General features: G+C 42.9%; 1 protein-coding gene and 1 long non-coding RNA gene across 2 annotated transcripts; both read left to right on the top strand.

Annotated features, from left to right (window-relative positions):
* The first annotated feature begins 2,145 nt into the window (after positions 1–2,145).
* LOC135561923 (uncharacterized) lies at positions 2,146–22,818 on the top strand. Its single transcript, XR_010459804.1, has 2 exons — positions 2,146–2,363; positions 21,788–22,818. It is a non-coding gene; the product is annotated as an uncharacterized LOC135561923 (long non-coding RNA).
* LOC115146692 (foot protein 1 variant 2-like) lies at positions 6,432–13,639 on the top strand. Its single transcript, XM_065004356.1, has 2 exons — positions 6,432–12,261; positions 12,784–13,639. Exons 1-2 carry the CDS (start codon positions 12,159–12,161, stop codon positions 13,632–13,634), a joined length of 954 nt encoding a protein of 317 aa, XP_064860428.1. The 5' UTR covers positions 6,432–12,158; the 3' UTR covers positions 13,635–13,639.
* Positions 22,819–24,303: the final 1,485 nt, after the last annotated feature.

Below are 24,303 nucleotides of genomic sequence, written 5' to 3' on the forward strand. Positions count from 1 at the left end.
ACTCCAGCCGACACTTGGCATTGCGCATGGTGATCTTAGGCTCGGCCATAGAAACCCATTTCATGAAGTTCCAGATGAACAGTTCTTGTGCTGACGTTGCTTCCAGAAGCGATTTGGAACTCAGTAGTTAGTGTTGCAACCGAGGACAGACGCTTTTTAAGCGCTTCAGCACTCAGCGGTCCCATTCTGTGAGCTTGTGTTGCCTACCAGTTCACAGCTGAGCCGTTGTTACTCCTAGACGTCTCCACTTCACATTATTAACAGCATTTACAGTTGACTGGGTCAGCTCTAGTAGGGCAGAAATTTGACAAAATGACTTGTTGGAAAGGTGGCATCCTATGACGGTGCCACGTTAAAAGTCACTGAGCTCTTCAGTAAGGCCATTCTACTGCCAATGTTTGTCTATGGAGATTGCATGGCTGTGTGCTCAATTTTATTCACCTGTCAGCAACGGGTGTGGCTGAAATAGTTGAATAAACTAATTTGAAGGGGTGACCACATACTTTTGTATATATAGTGTATGTGCACTGTCACCCTAATGCACGTGTCAAACTCATTCCACGGAGGGCAGAGTGTCTGCAGGTTTTTGTTCCTTCCTTGTACTTGATTGTTGAATTAAGGTCACAAATTAGTAAGGAACTCCCCTCGCCTGGTTGTCTAGGTCTTAATTGAAAATTAAAAACAAAAACCAGCAGACACTATGTCCTCCATGGAATGAGTTTGACACCCCTGCCCTTAATGTCAATATTCATAAAGCTGTCATGACATGATGGGATGACAAATATTTCATGAAGATTATGAATTATTCTTTATGCTAAGGGTTGATTTTCCCACACTGAAGTCGAATGTGTACACCTAAACATTGTTACAGGCTTTGGGTTCTCTCTCCATTTCGAGGTTGGTTAGCAGGTTAGCATGTGAGGTGAGGCACGCACTGATTGGAGTCACCTCATTAATCAGGATGTGTTTCACCTGTGCGTGCCCAGCTTGTATTTAAGACCTGCTGTCCCAGTGCACCACTTGAAAAAACATATGTTAGGAGAGCTACTCCTCAGCACTTCTACTTTAGGTAGCCAACAAAACCTGAATCTGGTCTTCTCCTCTGTTTAGTTTGATCTGTATTCTGTGTAACTCTTGTGGGGCGTTTATATTAGTTTGTCTTTTCTAAAGGCAATTCTCGTGGGTATCCATGGTGGGTGTCTTTTAGGTCTTTTACATGTTGATCCAGAGCATCCCGAACATGCTCAATGGGTAACCTATCTGGTGAGTATGCAGACCATGGAAGAACTGGGACATTTTCAGCTTCCAGGAATTGTGTACAGATCCTTGCGACATGGGGCCGTGCATTACCGTACTGAAACATGAGTTGATATCAGCGGATGGATGGCATGACAATGTGCCTCAGGATCTCATCACTGTATCTCTGTGCATTCAAATTGCCATTGATAAAATGCAATTGTGTTTGTTGTCTGTAGCTTATGCCTGCCCATACCATAACCTCACCGCCACTATTGGGCAATCTGTTCACAACGTCTATATGACGCCATAGACGAGGTCTGAGGTTGTGAGGCCGGTTGGACGTACTGCCAAATTCTCTAAAACAATGTTGGAGGTGGCTTATGGTAGAGAAATGAACATTTCTCTGGCAACAGCTCTGGTGGAAGTTCTTGCAGTCCACATGCCGATTGTACAATCCCTTAAAACTAGAGACATCAGTGGCATTGTGTTGTGACAAATTTTAGAGTGGCCTTTTATTGTCCTCAGCACAAGGTGCACCTGTGTAATGTCCATGCTGATTAATCAGCTTCTTGGTATCCCAAACCTGTCAGGTGAATGGGTTATCTTGACAAAGGAGAAATACTCACTAACAGGGATGTAAACAAATTTGTGCACACATTTTGAGAGAAATAAGCATTTTGAGTGTATGGAACGTTTCTGGGATATTTTATTTCAGCTCATGGGACCAACACTTTACATGTTGCGTTTATATTTTGGTTTAGTGTAGTTGCTTTGCCAACATCCAGTGGACATCCCCATGGGTGTCTTTCAGAAACCGTTTGAAACCCCTTCCGGTTCGGTTGTCAGTGACTCATTTGTTAGTTCCCTTTTCTGTAAACCACAAATGTATATTATTTAAGAAAAAGGCTGCATTTGCATGTAAAGGTGAAAGTCATACATACTGAACTATAAAATGACTCTGCAGTTCAGCTCCTGTTTGACCGGTAGTACAGGTTTGATTGAATGCCAGTTAAATCTTTCACCAATTCAGTTAAATTTGAATTGAATCGGACATTGGTTAGGTCTGCACCTCCTCCTGTTGATAAAACTCCTTATTGGAAAACAGACCTCAAGCTCAATATATGGTAAGTACCATGATGTTTTTTTCCCCAAAAAACATTGGCAAGAAATCAATGATGTTAAAACATTAAATCCTCCATTCCCTTGACGCCGCTGTAGGTGAGAAACAAAACTATTCTGAGACAGCAGAAGTTTTGGCCAATAGATTTTTAATGCAGCTGCTCACCTCCACTGAGAAACTCTCTGGAGAGTGAAGGCATTCTGTTTTACGGACTGCTGCTCTCAGCTCCTACTTTTTTGGTGTTTTGTTGTTCTTTTTTATTTTGCTGAGGTCATTAGGAAGAGCAACATGGCTATGAGGCACAGACTGAAATAAATGTTTTATCTAGTAACTTACTTTGAAGATTGGGTCTAAATTGGTGTTTGGTAGTCTATATTCAGTGTACTTGTCTTTAAATCAAATAAAATTGTATTTGTCACATGCGCCAAATACAACATGTGTAGACTTTACAGTGAAACGATGACTTACAAGCCCTTAACAATGCAGTTTTAAGAAAAATAGAAATACAAAAACAAATAAAAGTAACAAATAATTAAATGGCAGCAGTAAAATAATAGAGAGGCTTTATACAGGGTGTTATGGTACAGAGTCAATGTGGAGGCTATATACAGGGTGTTACGGTACAGAGTCAATGTGGAGGCTATATACAGGGTGTTACGGTACAGAGTCAATGTGGAGGATATATACAGGGGGTACCGGTACAGAGTCAATGTGGAGGCTATATACAGGGGGTACCGGTACAGAGTCAATGTGGAGGCTATATACAGGGGGTACTGGTACAGAGTCAATGTGGAGGCTTTATACAGGGGGTACTGGTACAGAGTCAATGTGGAGGCTTTATACAGGGGGTACTGGTACAGAGTCAATGTGGAGGCTTTATACAGAGGGTACCGGTACAGAGTCAATGTGGAGGCTTTATACAGGGGGTACTGGTACAGAGTCAATGTGGAGGCTTTATACAGGGGGTACTGGTACAGAGTCAATGTGGAGGCTATATACAGGGGGTACTGGTACAGAGTCAATGTGGAGGCTTTATACAGGGGGTACTGGTACAGAGTCAATGTGGAGGCTTTATACAGGGGGTACTGGTATAGAGTCAATGTGCGGTTAGTCAAGAACCTGTTGCGACTCAAGGGGCAGTATTTTCATTTTTGGATAAAAAACGTTCCCGTTTTAAACAAGTTATTTTGTCACAAAGATGATCGACTATGCATATAATTGACAGCTTTGGATAGAAAACACTCTGACGTTTCCAAAACTGCAAAGATATTGTCTGTGAGTGCAACAGAACTGATGTTACAGGCGAAACCCAGATAAAAATCCAATCAGGAAGTGCCGCATTTTTTGAAACCGCCTCATGCCAATGACTACGAATGAGCTTACGTTTTCTACGTATTCCCCAAGTGTCTACAGCATTGTGACGTCTTTTTACGCATTTATGTTGAAGAATAGCCGTAAGGGACCACATTTAGCAAGTGGTCACATGACGGCTCCCGCAGAAAATCTTGCGTAAAGTACACAAGTAGCCATTTTTCCAATCGCTTATGAGAAACCAATTGTCCCGACGGATATTTTATCGAATAGATATGAGAAAAACCCCTTGAGGATTGATTCTAAATAACGTTTGCCATGTCGATATTATGGAGCTAATTTGGAAAAAAGTTCGGTGTTGTAGTTACTGCATTTTCCGGTCGATTTCTCAGCCAAAAGTGAAGAACAAACGGAGCTATTTCGCCTACAAAAATAATATTTTTGGAAAAAAGGAACATTTGCTATCTAACTGGGTGTCTCCTGAGTGAAAACATCCGAAGTTCTTCAAAGGTAAATTATTTAATTTGATTGCTTTTCTTATTTTCGTGAAAATGTTGCCTGCTGGTAGCAGAGCCTAGCCATAGCATTATGCCATGATAAACTTACACAAATGCTTGTCTAGCGTTGGCTGTAAAGCATATTTTGAAAATCTGAGATGACAGTGTGATTAACAAAAGGCTAAGCTGTGTCTCAATATATTTCATTTGTGATTTTCATGAATAGGAAGATTTTCTAGGAAGATTTATGTCCGCTGCGTTATGCTAATTAGTTTGAGGCTACGTTACGCTCCCGCATGCGGGTTTGAGAGTCATGAGAAGTTAAGGTCAAATGTGCATGTAGGTAGAGTTAATTAAAGTGACTATGCATTGATAATAACAGAGTAGCTGCAGCGTAAATGGGGGGGCAATGCAATAGTCTGGGAAGCCATTTGATTAGATGTTTAGGAGTCTTATGGCTTGGGGGTAGAAGCTGTTTTGGAAACCTCTTTGACCAAGACTTGGCGCTCTGGGACCGCTTGCCGTGCGGTAGCAGAGAGAACCGTCTACGACTTGGGTGACTGGAGTCTTTGACAATTTTTGGGTCCTTCCTCTGACACCGTCTAGTATATAGGTCCAGTATGGCAGGAAGCTTGGCCCGTGGGGGCGCCCCCAGTCTTGAGGATCAGCGTGGTAGATGTGTTGTTGCCTACCCTTACCACCTGGGGGCGGCTTGTCAGGAAGTCCAGGATCCAGTTGCAGAGGGAAATGTTTATTTCCTGGGTCCTTAGCTTAGTGGTGAGCTTTGTGGGCACTATGTTGTTGAACGCTGAGCTGTAGTTGATGAACAGCATTCTCACATAGGGGTTCCTTTTGTCCAGGTGGGAAAGGGCAGTGTGGTGTGCAATTGAGATTGCATCATCTGTGGATCTGTTGGGGTGGTATGCGAATTGGAGTTAGTCTAGTGTTTCCGGGATGATGGTATTGATTTGAGCAATGACCAGCCTTTCAAAGCACTTCATCGCAACCCACGTGAGTGCTACGGGAAAGAAGTCATTTCAGCAGATTACCTTCGCTTTCTTGGGCACAGTGACTACGGATGTCTGCTTGAAACATGTAGGTATTAGAGACTCGGTCAGGGAGAGGTTGAAAATGTCAGTGAAGACACTTGCCAGTTGGTCCATGCATGCTTTAAGTACACGTCCTGGTAATCCATCTGGCCCCGCAGCCTTGTGAATGTTGACCTGTTTAACCTCTTAAGTCGACCCTCTACTTTTTTGAACATTCTGTTAAAAATCGCGCAACATTTCAGCGCCCTGCTACTCATGCCAGGAATATAGTATATGCATTTGCTTAGTCTGTGTGGATAGAAAACACTCAGACGTTTATAAAACTGGTTAAATCACTGCTGTGGCTTTACCAGAACGGCATTTACATCGAAAAGCACAGGAAAAACTGATCACTGAAAATGGGAAAATATATCCATGCGCTACTTGAACCCATTGATAAAGGTGAACCACAATTAATTGACTGAGGTTGCAGTACCTACAGCTTCCACACGGTGTCTAGAGTCTTGTCATTTCCCTTCGAGTTTTTTCTTGGTCAAACACATGCAGGGCACCGTATCTCCTATGGTCTAGGACCGGATATTTTCGTTGAGTTTCTAGCCGGACATTTTCCCAGACGGACAGCTAATGATCTTTACATCGCCTCCTGATGAATTTTATCGCTTATTAACGTTTACTAATACCTAAAGTTGCATTACAAACGTATTTCGAAGTGTTTTGTGAAAGTTTATCATCGACTTTTTGAATTTTAAAAATGACGTTACGTTTTGAAACAATGTTTTTTTCGTTTATCACACAGTCTACATATAACGATATCTAGGCTTTATATGGACCGATTTAATCGAAATAAAGACCCAAATAGTGTTTATGGGACATCTAGGAGTGCCAACAAAGAAGATGGTGAAAGGTAATGAATGTTTTCTATTTTATTGTGCGGTTTGTGTAACGCCGAAATGCTAATTATTTTGTTTACGTCCCCTGTGGGTCTTTTTGGGTGTTACATGCTATCAGATAATAGCTTCTCATGCTTTCGCCGAAAAGCATTTTAAAAATCTGACTTGTTGCCTGGATTCACAACGAGTGTAGCTTTAATTCGATACCCTGCATGTGTATTTTAATTAACTTTTGAGTTTTAACTAATACTATTAGCATTTAGCGTAGCGCATTTGCATTTCCAGAGCTCTAGTTGGGACGCAAGCGTCCCGAGTAGAAGCAACAGGTTAAAGGTCTTGCTCACATTGAATACGGAGAGCGTGATCACACAGTCGTCCAGAACAGGTGGTGTTCTCATGCATGCGTCAGTGTTGTTTTCCCCGAAGCATGCATAACAGGCATTTAGCTCTTCTGGTAGGCTTGCGTCACTGAGCTGCTCACGGCTTTGTATCCCTTTTTAGCCCATAATAGTTTGCAATCCCTGCCAAATCTGACTTACCTACATATTGGCAGCTTTCGTTGACCCCTTCGGCCTTCTAAATGGGCTTTTTGGCGGAGGGGGCCCACTGGGTTCCTCAGACACATGGCTGGTGTACAGTGTGGTACAGTTGAACAGTCCAGAGATGCCAACCATCAACAGTCAGATAAAGTAACATCTCAAAACATAATGATGCATCCCAAAACATCACTGTTTTACATTCATATATATGTGACCGACCGCCTCGATTCCGTCTCATGTAGCAACATTTTTACAAAGTTTCCTTTTTTACAGTGGATAAAAGTATAGACCTAGAGCTAGAAAATTGTGTATCATACACTGCAGTTGAGGAACAATGGGAAAGGAATTCTGCTTTGAAAGATGATAGACTTATAGCTTTGTAATGGCCCTCAAAAGTTTTGGTAGACCTACTGGAGAGCTCTTCTTTGTCTTCACCCATTCAGCATCGTTCACACCCTCTTAAGCTTTAGCCCCACCCATCTCTTTAAGGATTCACGTGAGGCTATGTACTGAACATAGTGAGTAGTTTAGTAAACAACCAAAGATTTCAATAAGGGAAACCTCCAGGTAAAAATAAACGTTTATCTAGTCCTTGGCCTATATCCAAATCTGACTTTGGTGCAGGTCATGTTCTTCACATTACAGTCTCTCGTAAACACACACTAAATGTAATAAAATCTAAATGTATTTGTCACATGCATATGATACAGAAGGTGTAAACGCTACAGTGAAATTGTTTCTTGCATAACAGCAATATCAAAAACAGAAAGTGTCCAGATGAAAATATTTCATAATTATGAGATGACGTACACAGTACCTGCCACACTGGTCTAAATTGATGGGTCATGTGAAGGAAATGCTATAACCAAGCCCAGATAGATCTAGATAAGTGGTTGGATCACTACTGTCCAGACATGTACACATTTTCATGAAATACAATAGATGACTGTAATCACCCCCAGACACACCTGGCTAACTTGATGGGTCATATAATCAGTATTTTGTTTAGGCATATAGTTAGCTAGCCAAACAATGAACCGGCATAATCCCAACTCATACTACTACCAATACAAACAATGAACCGGCATAATCCCAACTCATACTACTACCAATACAAAACAATGAACCAGCATAATCCCAACTCATACTACTACCAATACAAACAATGAACCAGCATAATCCCAACTCATACTACTACCAATACAAACAATGAACCAGCATAATCCCAACTCATACTACTACCAATACAAACAATGAACCGGCATAATCCCAACTCATACTACTACCAATACAAAACAATGAACCAGCATAATCCCAACTCATACTACTACCAATACAAACAATGAACCAGCATAATCCCAACTCATACTACTACCAATACAAACAATGAACCGGCATAATCCCAACTCATACTACTACCAATACAAACATTGTCATCGCTGTAGAATGAATTTGCAGGTAGTTAAAGAGATAACAAACTAGGTTCAATGTTCGCTAGCTAACATTAGGCTATAACTGGTAATGCAAGTGGATTTCTGAGAATAACATTACTACACAGCTCATACACGTAACGTTAGCTAGCGAGCCAGCAAGTTAACGTTCGCTACCTAGCGGAACAGTATACTTTAATTTACAATGAAAACGACTTTCTGACTAAATTAGAAACATATAATATCTGGAAATGTAGCTAGACTCTTACCCGTATACATGGATGAACGCTTCCCGACTGACTGAAACCGTCTACCTCTGTTTTATTAGCAGCTACATCTTGTTTGGCCAGCGTTGTGCCAAGTCACTCCGGTTCACATGGACCGTGGCGTGTGCAGAAAGTAGCCCATCACTTTTCCCAACTGATCTGCCGATAGCGCCTGCTAGATTCAGGGCATCTACGTTGTTGAGAAAAGTAGCAAAACTTTTGTAGTTCGCGACGGCTAACGTTAAATCTTTCAAAAACGGCATGGTAGAAAGGACATTCAACACATACTCAGCAGCTCACGACAGAAGCATGCTACATGGGAGACCAATCAAAACTCATCTCCCGGCATGTCCAGCCCATCCATTATCAGCCAATCATGACTAGCGGGAAGGTTCCTGACTTTTTCCGTGGCTAAACCAACTAGGCTTGTAATTTTAACAATTTTATTCCTATTTACTGATGGAATACAAGTTTGATATTAAAACACATGAAAATTCACACGTTCCAGAAGGCATTTCTGCAACAAAAAAACAAACATATTTTGATTTTTAAAAACGAATTGTATTCAAATGCCTCTCCTGTAAAGTAATGACGTAGGACATACGCCTAGTTTCCTGAAACGAGACACATGTGATGTCATATGCAACAACGCACAGCTTCTTACATGGAAAACTTTTTGTTATGACACAGAGAACTGTTCAATGTCAGTGCAACTGACCAATGGCAACTTCAAGACTAACGGGTGGCCATAGGTTACAAAGTTCCATTAACTTAAACAGACTGTGTAAATAAGTGGTTTGGATTGGAGGAAAATAGATACACTGGTTGTATCTTCAATGGTCAGCAATGGGAGCTGTTACTGTTGGATATGCATTAACCAGGTAGACACACAGGAAGAATATATGAACGATGTGTTAATTTGTTAATGTAGTAATTTACAGGGTTACTAGGTTACTACACAGGTACATGTAACGACTTTTAATGATAGACCATACTCCACCTGGACCATTTTTTTTTCAGTGTCTTCCATTTTTCTCAGCTAAACCTATTTTAAAATGCAAGACGTTTCATTTGATTCAATATAGCTACAGATCATGTAAAGACACTAATGGACATTTTATTTCACAGAATTGGTGTGCAACTCGGCAGTCCACTTCAGATTGCATCACTGTTTTATGTCCCATAATAATGAAAGAACACGGCTTCGGCAGTCCGCCCTGCTCTCTCTCTCATGTGTCTCAATAATTGTGAAAACCCCTAAAAAAGGATTTCTAGACATCAACCGGCTTGCATAGTGTTGCTGTGGTACATTCAGGAGGAGACTGGAGACCGGTAGACGCAGTGTGATTACTCTCTAACTATAGGATTAATGCATTTGTCACACTGCATACTTTACCAACAATAATTATGAAGAAAAACTAGATCCACATCTCTCACGGTGTCATTAGTGGGTAGTAGCTCCTGGCATTCACACTGCTCGTAACTCATCTCAATTGCAAACAAATCGCTAACCAAGCGCTGCTCCATGAAGTCCGGTATCAGGTAGCTAAATTAATCATTACTGCCTCCCTGGAATGTTTTTCACTTTGACTGTGGCTGGAGGACAACCTGACTGTGGCTGGAGGACAACCTGACTGTGGCTGGAGGACGACCTGACTGTGGCTGGAGGACGACCTGACTGTGGCTGGAGGACGACCTGACTGTGGCTGGAGGACGACCTGACTGTGGCTGGAGGACGACCTGACTGTGGCTGGAGGACGACCTGACTGTGGCTGGAGGACGACCTGACTGTGGCTGGAGGACGACCTGACTGTGGCTGGAGGACGACCTGACTGTGGCTGGAGTACAAACTCCACCTATGGTTTAGACAAAGTTAGAAAATGAGCCAATAATTAATCTTCCTACATCAACAAATGATAACTCCATTTTCCTTTTGTAGTCAGATTAATACACTGCTTCTTCTTCAGAGAGAGAGGACAAACAGATTTGCACTGAAAAGGGACAAGCTTGCTTTAAAATAAATCCAGGGTTTTAAATGCGCATCCCAGGAAATAATAGGCTGGCTGCAAAGTCAAAATTGGCTACAACCAATTTGGGTTAGCAGTGTGGTTAGGGTTAGGTTTAAAATCAGATTTTAGTAACCACTAGTGGTGCTCAGGTCAGATGTTTGTTCACTGGTGCCTGCATGCAATTGCTAATAACCCGCCCGTATCCGCCCGCAACTGTACATGATTAAGTGAAAATCTGTGGTCTGCACCCGACTAACCCGCTAATATAGAAAATGCGCTGTATGCTAGTCAGACTGCGGGAAGGATTTGAAGGGGTTTTGTTGCCTGATTTAGATACGTTTCTGTTTTATAATTTCTGACATTTCAGTAGACTACTTTTTTCTCAACATGTCTATAATTCGATACATGCAGCTTCATAAAGGCCTATATGTTGCCCTAAAAGACTAAATACACACTTGCACAGCAGAATAATGTCAGAAATCAATAGAATGGTTGCTTCAATCTAGCTGACATTGCAACGTTTTCCTTTTTTTGCTTCTTTCATAGAGCAAAGACCTAAAAAGGTAAACATTTTTTGCAAAATTTCCAAACATTCAGTTTGACCAGTTATAAGGAAATAGAAAGCTGTGAAAACAAGATTTCAGTTTGGCTTGGATGCATATGTTATGGTGAAATAGCCTGGGCTACTATCAGCTTGTATGATGCTGATAAAGATGGCACCTCTACAGATAGTTATGAACTGCTCATTCACAATTCTCTCAACATGATGAGAACTCCTGTCCCGAGTCAAAAATCTAGCCTACATTTGGTGTAGCCTTTTACTACAAGAAATGCTTAATTCTGCATGAGTTCATATTAAGGCTGAAGAGTAAGTGACAAAATAAAAACAAATCCTCATTAAAATCAGTCAGCTAGTAAGCGAGACATATCTGGGACCTCATTTATCAGAAAGGCAGAAATCTGTGCGTAAACCATGCGTTGGTTCATTTCCATGCAGAATGTGAGATTTATAAAATATGAGTGTGCGTAAATGTACATTTTACAGCACAGCCATAACCATAGGCCTACGCACAGTGCCAAGTGGTGGAATAAGGTAGAATGGGAATAAATATATGTTGAAAATGAGTTAAATTGTGAAATTAATAATTTAAATGGTTTCCTTGTATTTGTAGCACAACCCTTGATGAGCCGATTGATACTGTTTTGGATGCAATCACCAGCAAAATCAATAGTTGCATCCAATTTCTCCATCGCACAACAAGTGGAAGTCAAGATGGGTTTCTGTGCCATCAATGGGTTCCCAAATACGATCAGAGCAATAGACGTCTACCACATCGCCATAAAATCACGATCCCAAAATGAGTTCAACTAGGCTTCCAATCAAATCAAATCAAATTTATTTATATAGCCCTTCGTACATCAGCTGATATCTCAAAGTGCTGTACAGAAACCCAGCCTAAAACCCCAAACAGCAAGCAATGCAGGTGTAGAAGCACGGTGGCTAGGAAAAACTCCCTAGAAAGGCCAAAACCTAGGAAGAAACCTAGAGAGGAACCAGGCTATGTGGGGTGGCCAGTCCTCTTCTGGCTGTGCCGGGTGGAGATTATAACAGAACATGGCCAAGATGTTCAAATGTTCATAAATGACCAGCATGGTCGAATAATAATAAGGCAGAACAGTTGAAACTGGAGCAGCAGCACAGTCAGGTGGAAGTTGAAACTGGAGCAGCAGCATGGCCAGGTGGACTGGGGACAGCAAGGAGTCATCATGTCAGGTAGTCCAATCACTTAATATGCAGGAGAAATGTGATGCTGCTGAATGTGGTGGCCAGGTGGAACACACAACTTAATTCTGCCGAACAGCAATGTTGGCCTTCGCCTGCAGGTTGGAGCTCTTGGCGATGGCTTATTGGTGAGTGTTGCCTACACATTTGAAATGTATTTGCCATTGGTAAAGCAACTTGAATTGTCACAATTGTTTATTTTTGTAGAAGACAGAGGTTATCCGCTAAAACCCTGACTGATGACTACCGTGACAAATCCATCTGTGAATGTGCTTGTCTTCTGATGGTGGCACATTGCAATATCGACCTGAAAAAGGCTTGCCATATCGTAATGACTTGCAGTGTGCTCCAAAACATGGCATCCCGCTATAGTAGGACAGACCTGATGACCCTACGACCTCTCCCACCTCCCAATGCATTGGCCGCAAGTCCATTTAGCATATAATTTAATTCTGTAAAGTAATGAATTAATTAAAAAGTGCACACTTGATTGTAGTTTAGATAATTTATTCATCCAAGAGAACATTTGATTTTCACATGTGACCAGTTTCTTTAGCAAATCCTTTGTGTTATTTAATGGAATGCAAATCACATTCAATTTATTGTTCCTTTCGAGGATGGAGTTATTGATGTCATCTTGTTTTTTTCAGGACCGTGTCAGTCAGCACCCTTGGCTCCCTACTTGATGTGGCACTGGCATGAGTTGACTCCCCCTGGGTGGCACTGGCATGAGTTGACTCCACCTGGGTGGCACTGGCATGAGTTGACTCCACCTGGGTGGCACTGGCATGAGTTGACTCCACCTGGGTGGCACTGGCATGAGTTGACTCCACCTGGGTGGCACTGGCATGAGTTGACTCCCCCTGGGTGGCACTGGCATGAGTTGACTCACCCTGGGTGGCACTGGCATGAGTTGACTCCCCCTGGGTGGCACTGGCATGAGTTGACTCCACCTGGGTGGCACTGGCATGAGTTGACTCCACCTGGGTGGCACTGGCATGAGTTGACTCCACCTGGGTGGCACTGGCATGAGTTGACTCCACCTGGGTGGCACTGGCATGAGTTGACTCCACCTGGGTGGCACTGGCATGAGTTGACTCCACCTGGGTGGCACTGGCATGAGTTGACTCCACCTGGGTGGCACTGGCATGAGTTGACTCCACCTGGGTGGCACTGGCATGAGTTGACTCCACCTGGGTGGCACTGGCATGAGTTGACTCCCCCTGGGTGGCACTGGCATGAGTTGACTCCCCCTGGGTGGCACTGGCATGAGTTGACTCCACCTGGGTGGCACTGGCATGAGTTGACTCCACCTGGGTTGCACTGGCATGAGTTGACTCCACCTGGGTTGCACTGGCACTGGATCTCTGCTAGTCACTCTGCAACAGACATTTTTAACTTGTCTCAATGCCTTGTCAAGTTATTTGATTCGTTATTAGCCTACAGTTACTTATTTGTTACTTATGTGAAACAATTTGTTTTCGAATATCATGATAAATAAATATTAATTTGATGAAATTGATAAGCTGTATCCTTACCTTCATCCTGAACTTGTGATGGCCTTGAGTCAGACTCGTGGCTGGGGTCACTGTATGGGCTGTGTCTCAATCCACCCATCCGCCGATGTCGGCCTTCTGCATCTGCGGTGGAAGGTGGCCGAGCTACAGCGGTGTTTGTCTGAACATGAGACCGCCAGGTCGCAGGTGTAAATGGAACTTGTTCTCAACTAGCCTACCTGGTTAAATAAAGGTGAAATAAATCATCCCAAAAATCTTCTCAAGAAGACCTCTGTTGCATCCGGATGGTTTTGCCTACAAACTATGGAAAGATGAGACTCTCACAAACACGATGGTGCTCTCCTTTTGCTCCCCCCCACAAGCCCCACGGGATGTCAGTAAGGCTGATGTGCCAACTTCTGTTTGTAGAGTCCAAACCGTTTGGGCTACAAACTGATATGACTCACTGTGGAAAGAGGCAAACACTTACGAACACAATGTTTTGACTCCCACAAGTGTCACAGGACTCGTCTGAAGGTAACCCATACAAATGAATGGAAGTATAATGATATACAGTGGGGCAAAAAAGTATTTAGTCAGCCACCAATTGTGCAAGTTCTCCCACTTAAAAAGATGAGAGAGGACTGTAATTTTCATCATAGGTACACTTCAACTATGACAGACACAATGAGAGAAAAAAATCCAGAAAATCACATTGTAGGATTTTAATGAATTTATTTGCAAATGATGGTGGGAAATAAGTATTTGGTCACCTACAAACAAGAAAGATTTCTGGCTCTCACAGACCTTCTTTGTCCTCCATTCGCTCCTCTGTCCTCCACTCGTTACCTGTATTAATGGCACCTGTTTGAACTTGTTATCAGTATAAAAGACAAGTGCACTATTTGCTTACAGTCTGTTAAGAATTTACTGTAGATTAATATTGAGTTGTACACCCCCTTTTACCCTCAGAACAGCCTCAATTGATCGGTGCATGGACTCTACAAGGTGTCGAAAGCATTCAATAGGGATGCTGGCCCATTTTGACTGCAATGCTTCCCACAGTTGTGTCAAGTTGGCTGGATATCCATTGGATGATGGACCATTCTTGATACACACGGGAAACTGTTGAGTCAAACCCCAGCAGTGTTGCAGTTGTTGACATTGGTACGCCTGGCACCTACTACCATACCCCGTTCAAAGGCACTTAAATATTTTGTCTTGTCCATTCACCCTCTGAATGGCAAACATACACAATCTATGTCTCAATGCTTAGAAATCCTTGTTAACCTGTCTCCTCCCCTTCATCTACACTGATTGAAGTGGATTTAACACATGACATCAATAAGGGATCATAGCTTTCACCTGGTCAGTCTATGTCATGGAAAGAGCAGGTGTTCTTAATGTTTTGTACACTCAGTGTATATGCCGATTGGAAAAACTTTGCATGGAGTTAGATTTTTTCCTCAGTCAGAGGTTGTCTGATGAATTTCCCCATTGTTACTGTCATATAGCGTGCCTCTTAATCAGGGAGATTGCTCCTCAATGTGTCAGCATGTGACCATGATGGCCCTGGAGGAATGCTGACAAGGCAGCCACTTGGCAGGAGGGGGACTGAACTATGGCCTTACTGGAGAGACTACAGCCAGGTGGACGAGGATTATTTATCGCTCACACCTTGCATCCCGTTTTGGAAAGTGCAGAGAGGTTACCAAAACGTAATGTATTGTTCACCATACCTAGAGTGACATTTATTATACAACATCTCTTTTTCCTATGTCCACCAGAGGGTGGGGAAAAGTTATGTGATGTAGCTACACAATGTGATTGCCTTCTGCATTATTCCACACTTGTTTCTGAGTTAAGAGCAGTGGCGAGTACACTACATGGCTTAAGTATGTGGACACGCCTTTAAATTGCTGAAAGGTGTATAAAAAAATCAAACACAACGCCATGCAATCTCCATAGACAAACATTGGCAGTAGAACGGCCCGTACTGAAGAGCTCAGTGACTTACAACATAGCACCGTCATAGGATGCCACCTTTCCAACAAGTCAGTTCGTAAAATGTCTGCCCTGCTAGAGCCGCACCAGGTCAATTGTAAGTGCTGTTGTTCTGAAGTGGAAAAGTCTAGGAGCAACAACGGCTCAGCCGTGAAATGGTAGGTCACACAAGCTCACAGAATGGGACTGCCGAGTGCTGAAGCGCGTAAAAATCGTCTGTCCTCGGTTGCAACACTCACTACAGAGTCGGCACAAGAACTGGTCGTAGGGAACTTCATGAAATGGGATTCCATGGCTGAGCAGCCGCACACAAGCCTAAGATCACCATGCGCAATAACAAGTGTCGGCTGGATTGGTGTAAAGCTCGGCGCCATTGGACTCTGGAGCAGTGGAACCATGTTCTCTGGAGAACTTAATAGTTCCAGTGAAGGGAAATCTACACGCTACGGGATACAATAACATTCTAAACAATTCTGTGTTTCAAGCTTTGTGGCAACAGTTAGGGGAAGGCACTTCCTGTTTTAGCATGATAATGCCCCCGTGCACAAAGCAATGTCCATACAGAAATGGTTTGTCGGGATTGTTGTGGAAGAACTTGACTGGCCTGCACAGAGCTCTGACCTCAACTTCATCGAAAAGCAGTCCATGAACTCGGACATACAGTAATAAGCCAGTAGGACCCAATCATAAAAAATAAATAAACACAACTATTACGCATTTCCCAATCGAAATGTACATCTATTACTTCCAATTGCAAAAAAAACATTTCACATTTAGCACACAAAGTGACCTAAAGTTTGTGTGGAACTGACAGCATTTGAACTACTTTGCAGATTTGAACCAGACAACCGTAATATCAGTAAAAAATATTACATTTGCAGTTTAAACTATAAAACCGACTGTGTAAGAGGTTTTACACCTGCATTGCTTGCTGTTTGGGGTTTTAGGCTGGGTTTCTGTACAGCACTTTGAGATATCAGCTGATGTATGAACGGCTATATAAATAAATTTGATTTGATGAGAACTCGCAGCATCTCCGTTTGCTGACACTCGCATGCCAGCATCCCACTGCTCTTTGGCTGGGTACCCTCACCACTCTCTGTCGGATTCGGCTGGGTACCACCACCACTGTCTGTTGGATTCGGCTGGGTACCCCCACCCCTCTCTGTCAGATTCGGCTGGGTACCACCACCACTGTCTGTCGGATTCGGCTGGGTACCACCACCACTGTCTGTCGGATTCGGCTGGGTACCCCCACCACTCTCTGTTGGATTCGGCTGGGTACCCCCACCCCTCTCTGTTGGATTCGGCTGGGTACCCCCACCCCTCTCTGTTGGATTCGGCTGGGTACCCCCACCCCTCTCTGTCAGATTCGGCTGGGTACCACCACCACTGTCTGTCGGATTCGGCTGGGTACCACCACCACTGTCTGTCGGATTCGGCTGGGTACCCCCACCACTCTCTGTTGGATTCGGCTGGGTACCCCCACCCCTCTCTGTTGGACTTACAGTTCAGCCTGTATCTTCGGCTGGGTACCCCCACCCCTCTCTGTTGGATTCGGCTGGGTACCCCCACCCCTCTCTGTCAGATTCGGCTGGGTACCACCACCACTGTCTGTCGGATTCGACTGGGTACCACCACCACTGTCTGTCGGATTCGGCTGGGTACCACCACCACTGTCTGTCGGATTCGGCTGGGTACCACCACCACTGTCTGTTGACTTACAGTTCAGCCTGTATCTTCTGCTGTCGTCTCTCGGCCGAGAGCCGGCTCGCAAGCATAGCATGTTTCTATTTGATAGTACAAGTTGGTGGGCAAGTTTAAAATTATGGTCTATTCGCCCAACGTTCTGGGTCTGTTCACCCAACGTTCTGCTTAGGACAAGGCCCACAGTCACATTTTGGTTTGCTCTCCATTGCTTCTCTCACCTTCTCACTCGACCAACAAACTAGCCCTAACCAATGCCCTGACCTTAACCACATAGGGATTTAATGCCTAACCTTAACCAATACCCTGACCTTAACCACATAGGGTTTAATGCCTAACCCTAACCAATACCCTGACCTTAACCACATAGGAGCTAATGCCTAACCTTAACCAATACCCTGACCTTAACCACATAGGGTTTAATGCCTAACCTTAACCAATACCCTGACCTTAACCACATAGGGTTTAATGCCTAACCTTAACCAATACCCTGACCTTAACCACATAGGGTTTAATGCCTAACCTTAACCAATACCCTGACCTTAACCACATAGGGTTTAATGCCTAACCTTAACCAATACCCTGACCTTAACCACATAGGGTTTAATGCCTAACCTTAACAATACCCTGACCTTAACCACATAGGGTTTAATGCCTAACCTTAACCAATACCCTGACCTTAACCACATAGGGTTTAATGCCTAACCTTAACCAATACCCTGACCTTAACCACATAGGGTTTAATGCCTAACCTTAACCAATACCCTGACCTTAACCACATAGGGTTTAATGCCTAACCTTAACCAATACCCTGACCTTAACCACATAGGGTTTAATGCCTAACCTTAACCAATACCTGACCTTAACCACATAGGGTTTAATGCCTAACCTTAACCAATACCCTGACCTTAACCACATAGGGTTTAATGCCTAACCTTAACCCTTCGAGTTTCTTGCGTCCTTGAAGTAATCATTTTGACAAGCAAATGTCATGATTTGGAACACATATATAAAGTTAGATCAGGTTATGTATTATATTGTATCTCTATGGTTGTACCCCGCTAAACACAGTTAGATGAGGTTAGATCAGGTTATATTGTATCTCTATGGTTGTACCCCGCTAAACACAGTTAGATCAGGTTCTGTATTATATTGTTTTAGATGCACTATTGTAAAGTGGCTGCTCCACTGGATGTCATAAGGTGAATGCACCAATTTGTAAGTCGCTCTGGATAAGAGCGTCTGCTAAATGACTTAAATGTAATGTAAATGTCTATGGTTGTACCCCGCTAAACACAGTTAGATCAGGTTATATTGTATCTCTATGGTTGTACCCCACTAAACACAGTTAGATCAGGTTATGTATTATATTGTATCTCTATGGTTGTACCCCGCTAAACACAGTTAGATCAGGTTAGATCAGGTTATATTGTATCTCTATGGTTGTACCCCGCTAAACAGCCCTAGTAGTGGGTTATAAATCCGCTGTTCCTGGATCACTTGGTGACAATATCGCCAACACCCCTGCTTTCGTTCAGTAACCAATCATACTAATTTCCTCAAGAATATGACAAGGGAAATACCAATGAGCCCTGCATATACTTTATATTGAAGGTTTGTCTTATCGTTTTACGACATAGAATTTATACATTCACGAGAGGCTCTCTTAAGAGCAGCAGTAACTGAATATAGCTCTAATGTGACATTTTCTATAAAAACGAATTACACAATTAAATAGCGTAGCTGGCGACGTTAGGTCCAAATTCATTTCATTGATTCATTGGAGATTTGTTTTGTTTGCAACATGTATTATGAATATGGGGATGTTGTTGATAATAATCAATGTCTTTCACAATACTTCTTTGAAACTGAGAGATGCTGTATCTCAACTGTCAGTAGTAATAAAAATGACAACACAGTTTACTTTGGTCTACATTCCCCCAAAAAGAATTTTAAGTATATATTATTTTATTACCTGCTAAAGTCTGAATCCATCAAGACACACACATCCTGTTGTAAATGGAATGTTATAACGACACGCTACAATGAAATGTTAAAATCATTCATTAAAAATCCCAGCTCAAGACTATATAATCTCCAGGGTTTGTCCTGGTCAGTTCCTGGATGGGAGACTAGATGCTGCTGGAAGTGGTGTTGGAGGGCCAGTAGGAGGCACTCTTTCCTCTGGTCTAAAACAAAATATCCCAAATCCCCAGGGCAGTGTAGGGTGCCGTCTTTCGGATGGGACGTTAAAACGGGTGTCCTGACTCTCAGGTCATTAAAGATCCCATGGCACTTATCGTAAGCGTAGGGGAGGCTAAATTCCCAATCTGGCCCTCAAACCATCAGTCACCTAATAATCCCCAGTTTACAATTGGCTCATTAATCCCCCTCCTCTCCCCTGTAACTATTCCCCAGGTCGTTGCTGCAAATGAGAACGTGTTCTCAGTCAATTTACCTGGTAAAATAACAGATGGATATAATACATATGTCAAAATCTTCATATGCACAATATACATATGAATCTGCTGTGCACGAGTGATTGATTTGGTCCTTGTCCAATTCTCAAATTGACATTAAATCTTTGAAAGCCAAGCTGCAATTTATATGTCACTATTCAATTACAAAACTTTCTCGACATTGACTACAGCTTACAAGGATCCCAGAAATTGAGCAGAACTAATTTCCTGAATAGTGGATAACCTTACATTTCAAATATTGATTCTAGGAGGGCACGAGCCTCTGACAATGCTTTTAGAGCCATGTGGTATGTTCTCTTGCTGAAAGCCTCACATTCTATGGCGCTTTCATCTCTGTCCAGACAATATCCTCTGCCCTTTGAGACATTATCCCAGAGAACCGCAAACCCAGAGAAACACATTAGCCAAGACATTTATAGTATTTTATAAACCTTAAAGTGCTAGGGAGATGCATTACGCTGCCTAAGTGGAAAGAATCAAAAATGCATAATGATAAAACGCCACGAGGGCAAAACAACAAAAGTGGTAGAACGGAAGACCCAATAGGTTTTCAGTTTTCAAAAAAAAAACAATAAATCATGTTTAGTAATAGAGATTATGTCAACTGTCAGTGCTGACTCAGTGTTTATACCAGCATTAGACAAAGAAGAGTGGCTATGAGAATACTCTGACCTTGCTACTCATCAAGCCATAAACTGTGCCTCTCTCTGTACGGGGTCCATATTAGGACAGGTGTCCTGTCCTAAGATAAACACGTATCTTTCCAAGTCCTCACTCAATCTTGTGGCGTGCAAAAAACAAAAACACATATACAAATTACCATTGCTGCATCTGCTCAGAGCACAGAAAGGTTGTCGATATTGGAAGGTAATTCGAGAGGAATTGATTTTGGTGTTGCATGGATGAACGTCCTACTTGCAATGCTTTTACAGCAAACACAGCATGGGGAACAATAGCCACGATATGCTTTCCGTATGTTCAGAAGGCAATGACGTTTCCATCTGTCGTTACTGGGAAAAATGTCATTAGTATTTGGGTCGTTCCACAAATTCGGTGTCCTTTGAGAAATGTATCTTGGTAAAAAAAACGCATGATTTCACATACTTTTTACATCATAAATAGGACATTTCCAACTCAATTAAAAACTAATTTTCCAATCTCAAGGTTAAATAAAAAGTGACTATAGTAAATCCCTATTAAGTTCCAAATAAAGTAACAGGTTTGACCGTAACAGGGTTGACCGTAACAGGGTTGACGTTTTCATCTTAAATCAGCCATAAATCCCTTCATGACGGGGGAAATGGAAGCTTGTTGTACGCAACAGGGAGGGGCAATTGAAGCTTCACAAAAACAATTTCTAGCCTGTCTGTCTATGAGTAACAGGGTTGACTTGTTATTCTCCACCCGCTCAAAACAACAGAAAATGGCATAGAAGCAGCTCACCGGCTTTTACACTGTGATTTGACTATTAGATGTTACATTTTTCAATTCACGTAACAGGGTTGGCCTTAAAATTACTTTCTCAAAGCAACAAAATAACTATGATGGTGAAAACTGAGAAATGTTGGGGGTTAGGTGGGTTAAAATCTTCCTAGAAGTCAAAGGGTGCACGGAGGGACATGTCAAAATGCAGAAATTTTGCATCTTTTGCATCTTCATTGAAAATAAAAATTATTTATTGAATTCTCCATGTGGTACATATTAAATAGCACTTAATTGAATAAAACAGGAATTTAAAATGTAATATTGGTGCACAATCTGTAATTAAAGGAGGGCTGAATGGTTTCAATGATCTTCTTCAGGAAATGCGACCTAGAACGAGATGTGTGTTTTGGAGGCGTGCTTTCATGTGGGTGTCTCTTGTGTGTGTATGTTTGAACGTGGGAAGCGTTTGTACTTTCACTCTGCTAAAACGTACAGCTATGAATATAACTACTATTCTCTCTTTGTTCTTGTTTCCTTATAAGGATGCCGGTGGGCGGAGTTGGGAGGGTCGTCAGCTACATGGGAAACACCTGGGCCCGGTGTCTCCCAGGATAAATACCCCACTTCCCCATTCATGGAAGAGACTCTCTCCATGCAGACACACCTGGGCCCGGTGTCTCCCAGGATAAATACACCACTTCCCAATTCATGGAAGAGACTCTCTCCATGCAGACACACCTGGGCCCGGTGTCTCCCAGGATAAATACACCACTTCCCAATTCATGGAAGAGACTCTCTCCATGCAGACACACCTGGGCCCGGTGTCTCCCAGGATAAATACACCACTTCCCCATTCATGGAGGAGACTCTCTCCATGCAGACACACCTGGGCCCGGTGTCTCCCAGGATAAATACACCACTTCCCAATTCATGGAAGAGACTCTCTCCATGCAGACACACCTGGGCCCGGTGTCTCCCAGGATAAATACACCACTTCCTCATTCATGGAGGAAACTCTCTCCATGCAGACACACCTGGGCCCGGTGTCTCCCAGGATAAATACACCACTTCCCCATTCATGGAGGAGACTCTCTCCATGCAGACACACCTGGGCCCGGTGTCTCCCAGGATAAATACACCACTTCCCAATTCATGGAAGAGACTCTCCATGCAGACACACCTGGGCCCGGTGTCTCCCAGGATAAATACACCACTTCCTCATTCATGGAGGAAACTCTCTCCATGCAGACACACCTGGGCCCGGTGTCTCCCAGGATAAATACACCACTTCCCCATTCATGGAGGAGACTCTCTCCATGCAGACACACCTGGGCCCGGTGTCTCCCAGGATAAATACACCACTTCCCCATTCATGGAGGAGACTCTCTCCATGCAGACACCTCTACAGATGTTGTGTATCTTGGAGGCCTTCTGGTTGTCTGCTTTGGCACCTTTCAACACCCTGCATTATCACATTCATGCATGCAAAACACTCACTTACACTACTGATTACTGATTACACACACCATTGTATATTGTACTTAGTTTACTTTATTAAATATATGTTTTGTTACTCCTTATCTCCACGTTGTCTCCCTTTAGTTACGGGCTTTGAGCCGGTTCGTGACACTATGGGGAGTCAACGACCAATCGTATTCACCTGAAAACTTAAAATCACGCCCAACGGTCCAATGGATGGTGAAGCCCCGCCTTCCTGCCCCGCCTTCCTGCCTATAATACCGGGGTTCATATTAATTTCCTTAATTCTGACTAGGCGGAGCCAAAACATGTAATACCTCATTCCCTTCTTCAGGGAACAGTAGTTATATTAATAACTGTACGTTCCATTTCACTCTGTATAACATACTATGAGGGACATACAGTGGGGCAAAAAAGTAGTTAGTCAGCCACCAATTGTGCAAGTTCTCCCACTTAAAAAGATGAGAGGCCTGCAATTTTCATCATAGGTACACTTCAACTATGACAGACAAAATGAGAAAAAAAATCCAGAAAATCACATTTTTTCATTTTTAATAAATTTATTTGCAAATTATGGTGGAAAATAAGTATTTGGTCAATAACAAAAGTTTATCTCAATACTTTGTTATATACCCTTTGTTGGCAAAGACAGAGGTCAAACATTTTCTGTAAGTCTTCACAAGGTTTTCACACACTGTTGCTGGTATTTTGGCCCATTACTCCATGCAGATCTCTTCTAGAGCAGTGATGTTTTGGGGCTGTTGCTGGGCAACACGGACTTTCAACACCCTCCAAAGATTTTCTATGGGGTTGAGATCTGGACCACTCCAGGACCTTGAAATGCTTCTTACGAAGCCACTCCTTCGTTGCCCGGGCGGTGTGTTTGGGATCATTGTCATGCTGAAAGACCCAGCCACGTTTCATCTTCAATGCCCTTGCTGATACATGGCCCCATTCATTCTTTCCTTTACACTGATCAGTCGTCCTGGTCCCTTTGCAGAAAAACAGCCCCAAAGCATGATGTTTCCACCCCCATGCTTCACAGTAGGTATGGTGTTCTTTGGATGCAACTCAGCATTCTTTGTCCTCCAAACACGACGAGTTGAGTTTTTACCAAAATGTTATATTTTGGTTTCATCTGACCATATGACATTCTCCCAATCTTCTTCTAGATCATCCAAATGCTCTCTAGTAAACTTCAGACGGGCCTGGACATGTACTGGCGTAAGCAGGGGGACACGTCTAGCACTGCAGGATTTGAGTCCCTGATGGCATAGTGTGTTATTGATGGTAGGCTTTGTTACTTTGGTCCCAGCTCTCTGCAGGTCATTCACTAGGTCCCCCCATGTGGTTCTGGGATTTTTGCTCACCGTTCTAGTGATAATTTTGACCCCACGGGGTGAGCTCTTGCGTGGAGCCCCAGATCGAGGGAGATTATCAGTGGTCTTGTATGTCTTCCATTTCCAAATAATTTCTCCCACAGTTGATTTCTTCAAACCAAGCTGCTTACCTATTGCAGATTCAGTCTTCCCAGCCTGGTGCAGGTCTACACTTTTGTTTCTGGTGTCCTTTGACAGCT

This window comes from Oncorhynchus nerka, linkage group LG18 (assembly GCF_034236695.1).
Source record: "Oncorhynchus nerka isolate Pitt River linkage group LG18, Oner_Uvic_2.0, whole genome shotgun sequence".
NCBI lineage: Eukaryota > Metazoa > Chordata > Actinopteri > Salmoniformes > Salmonidae > Oncorhynchus > Oncorhynchus nerka.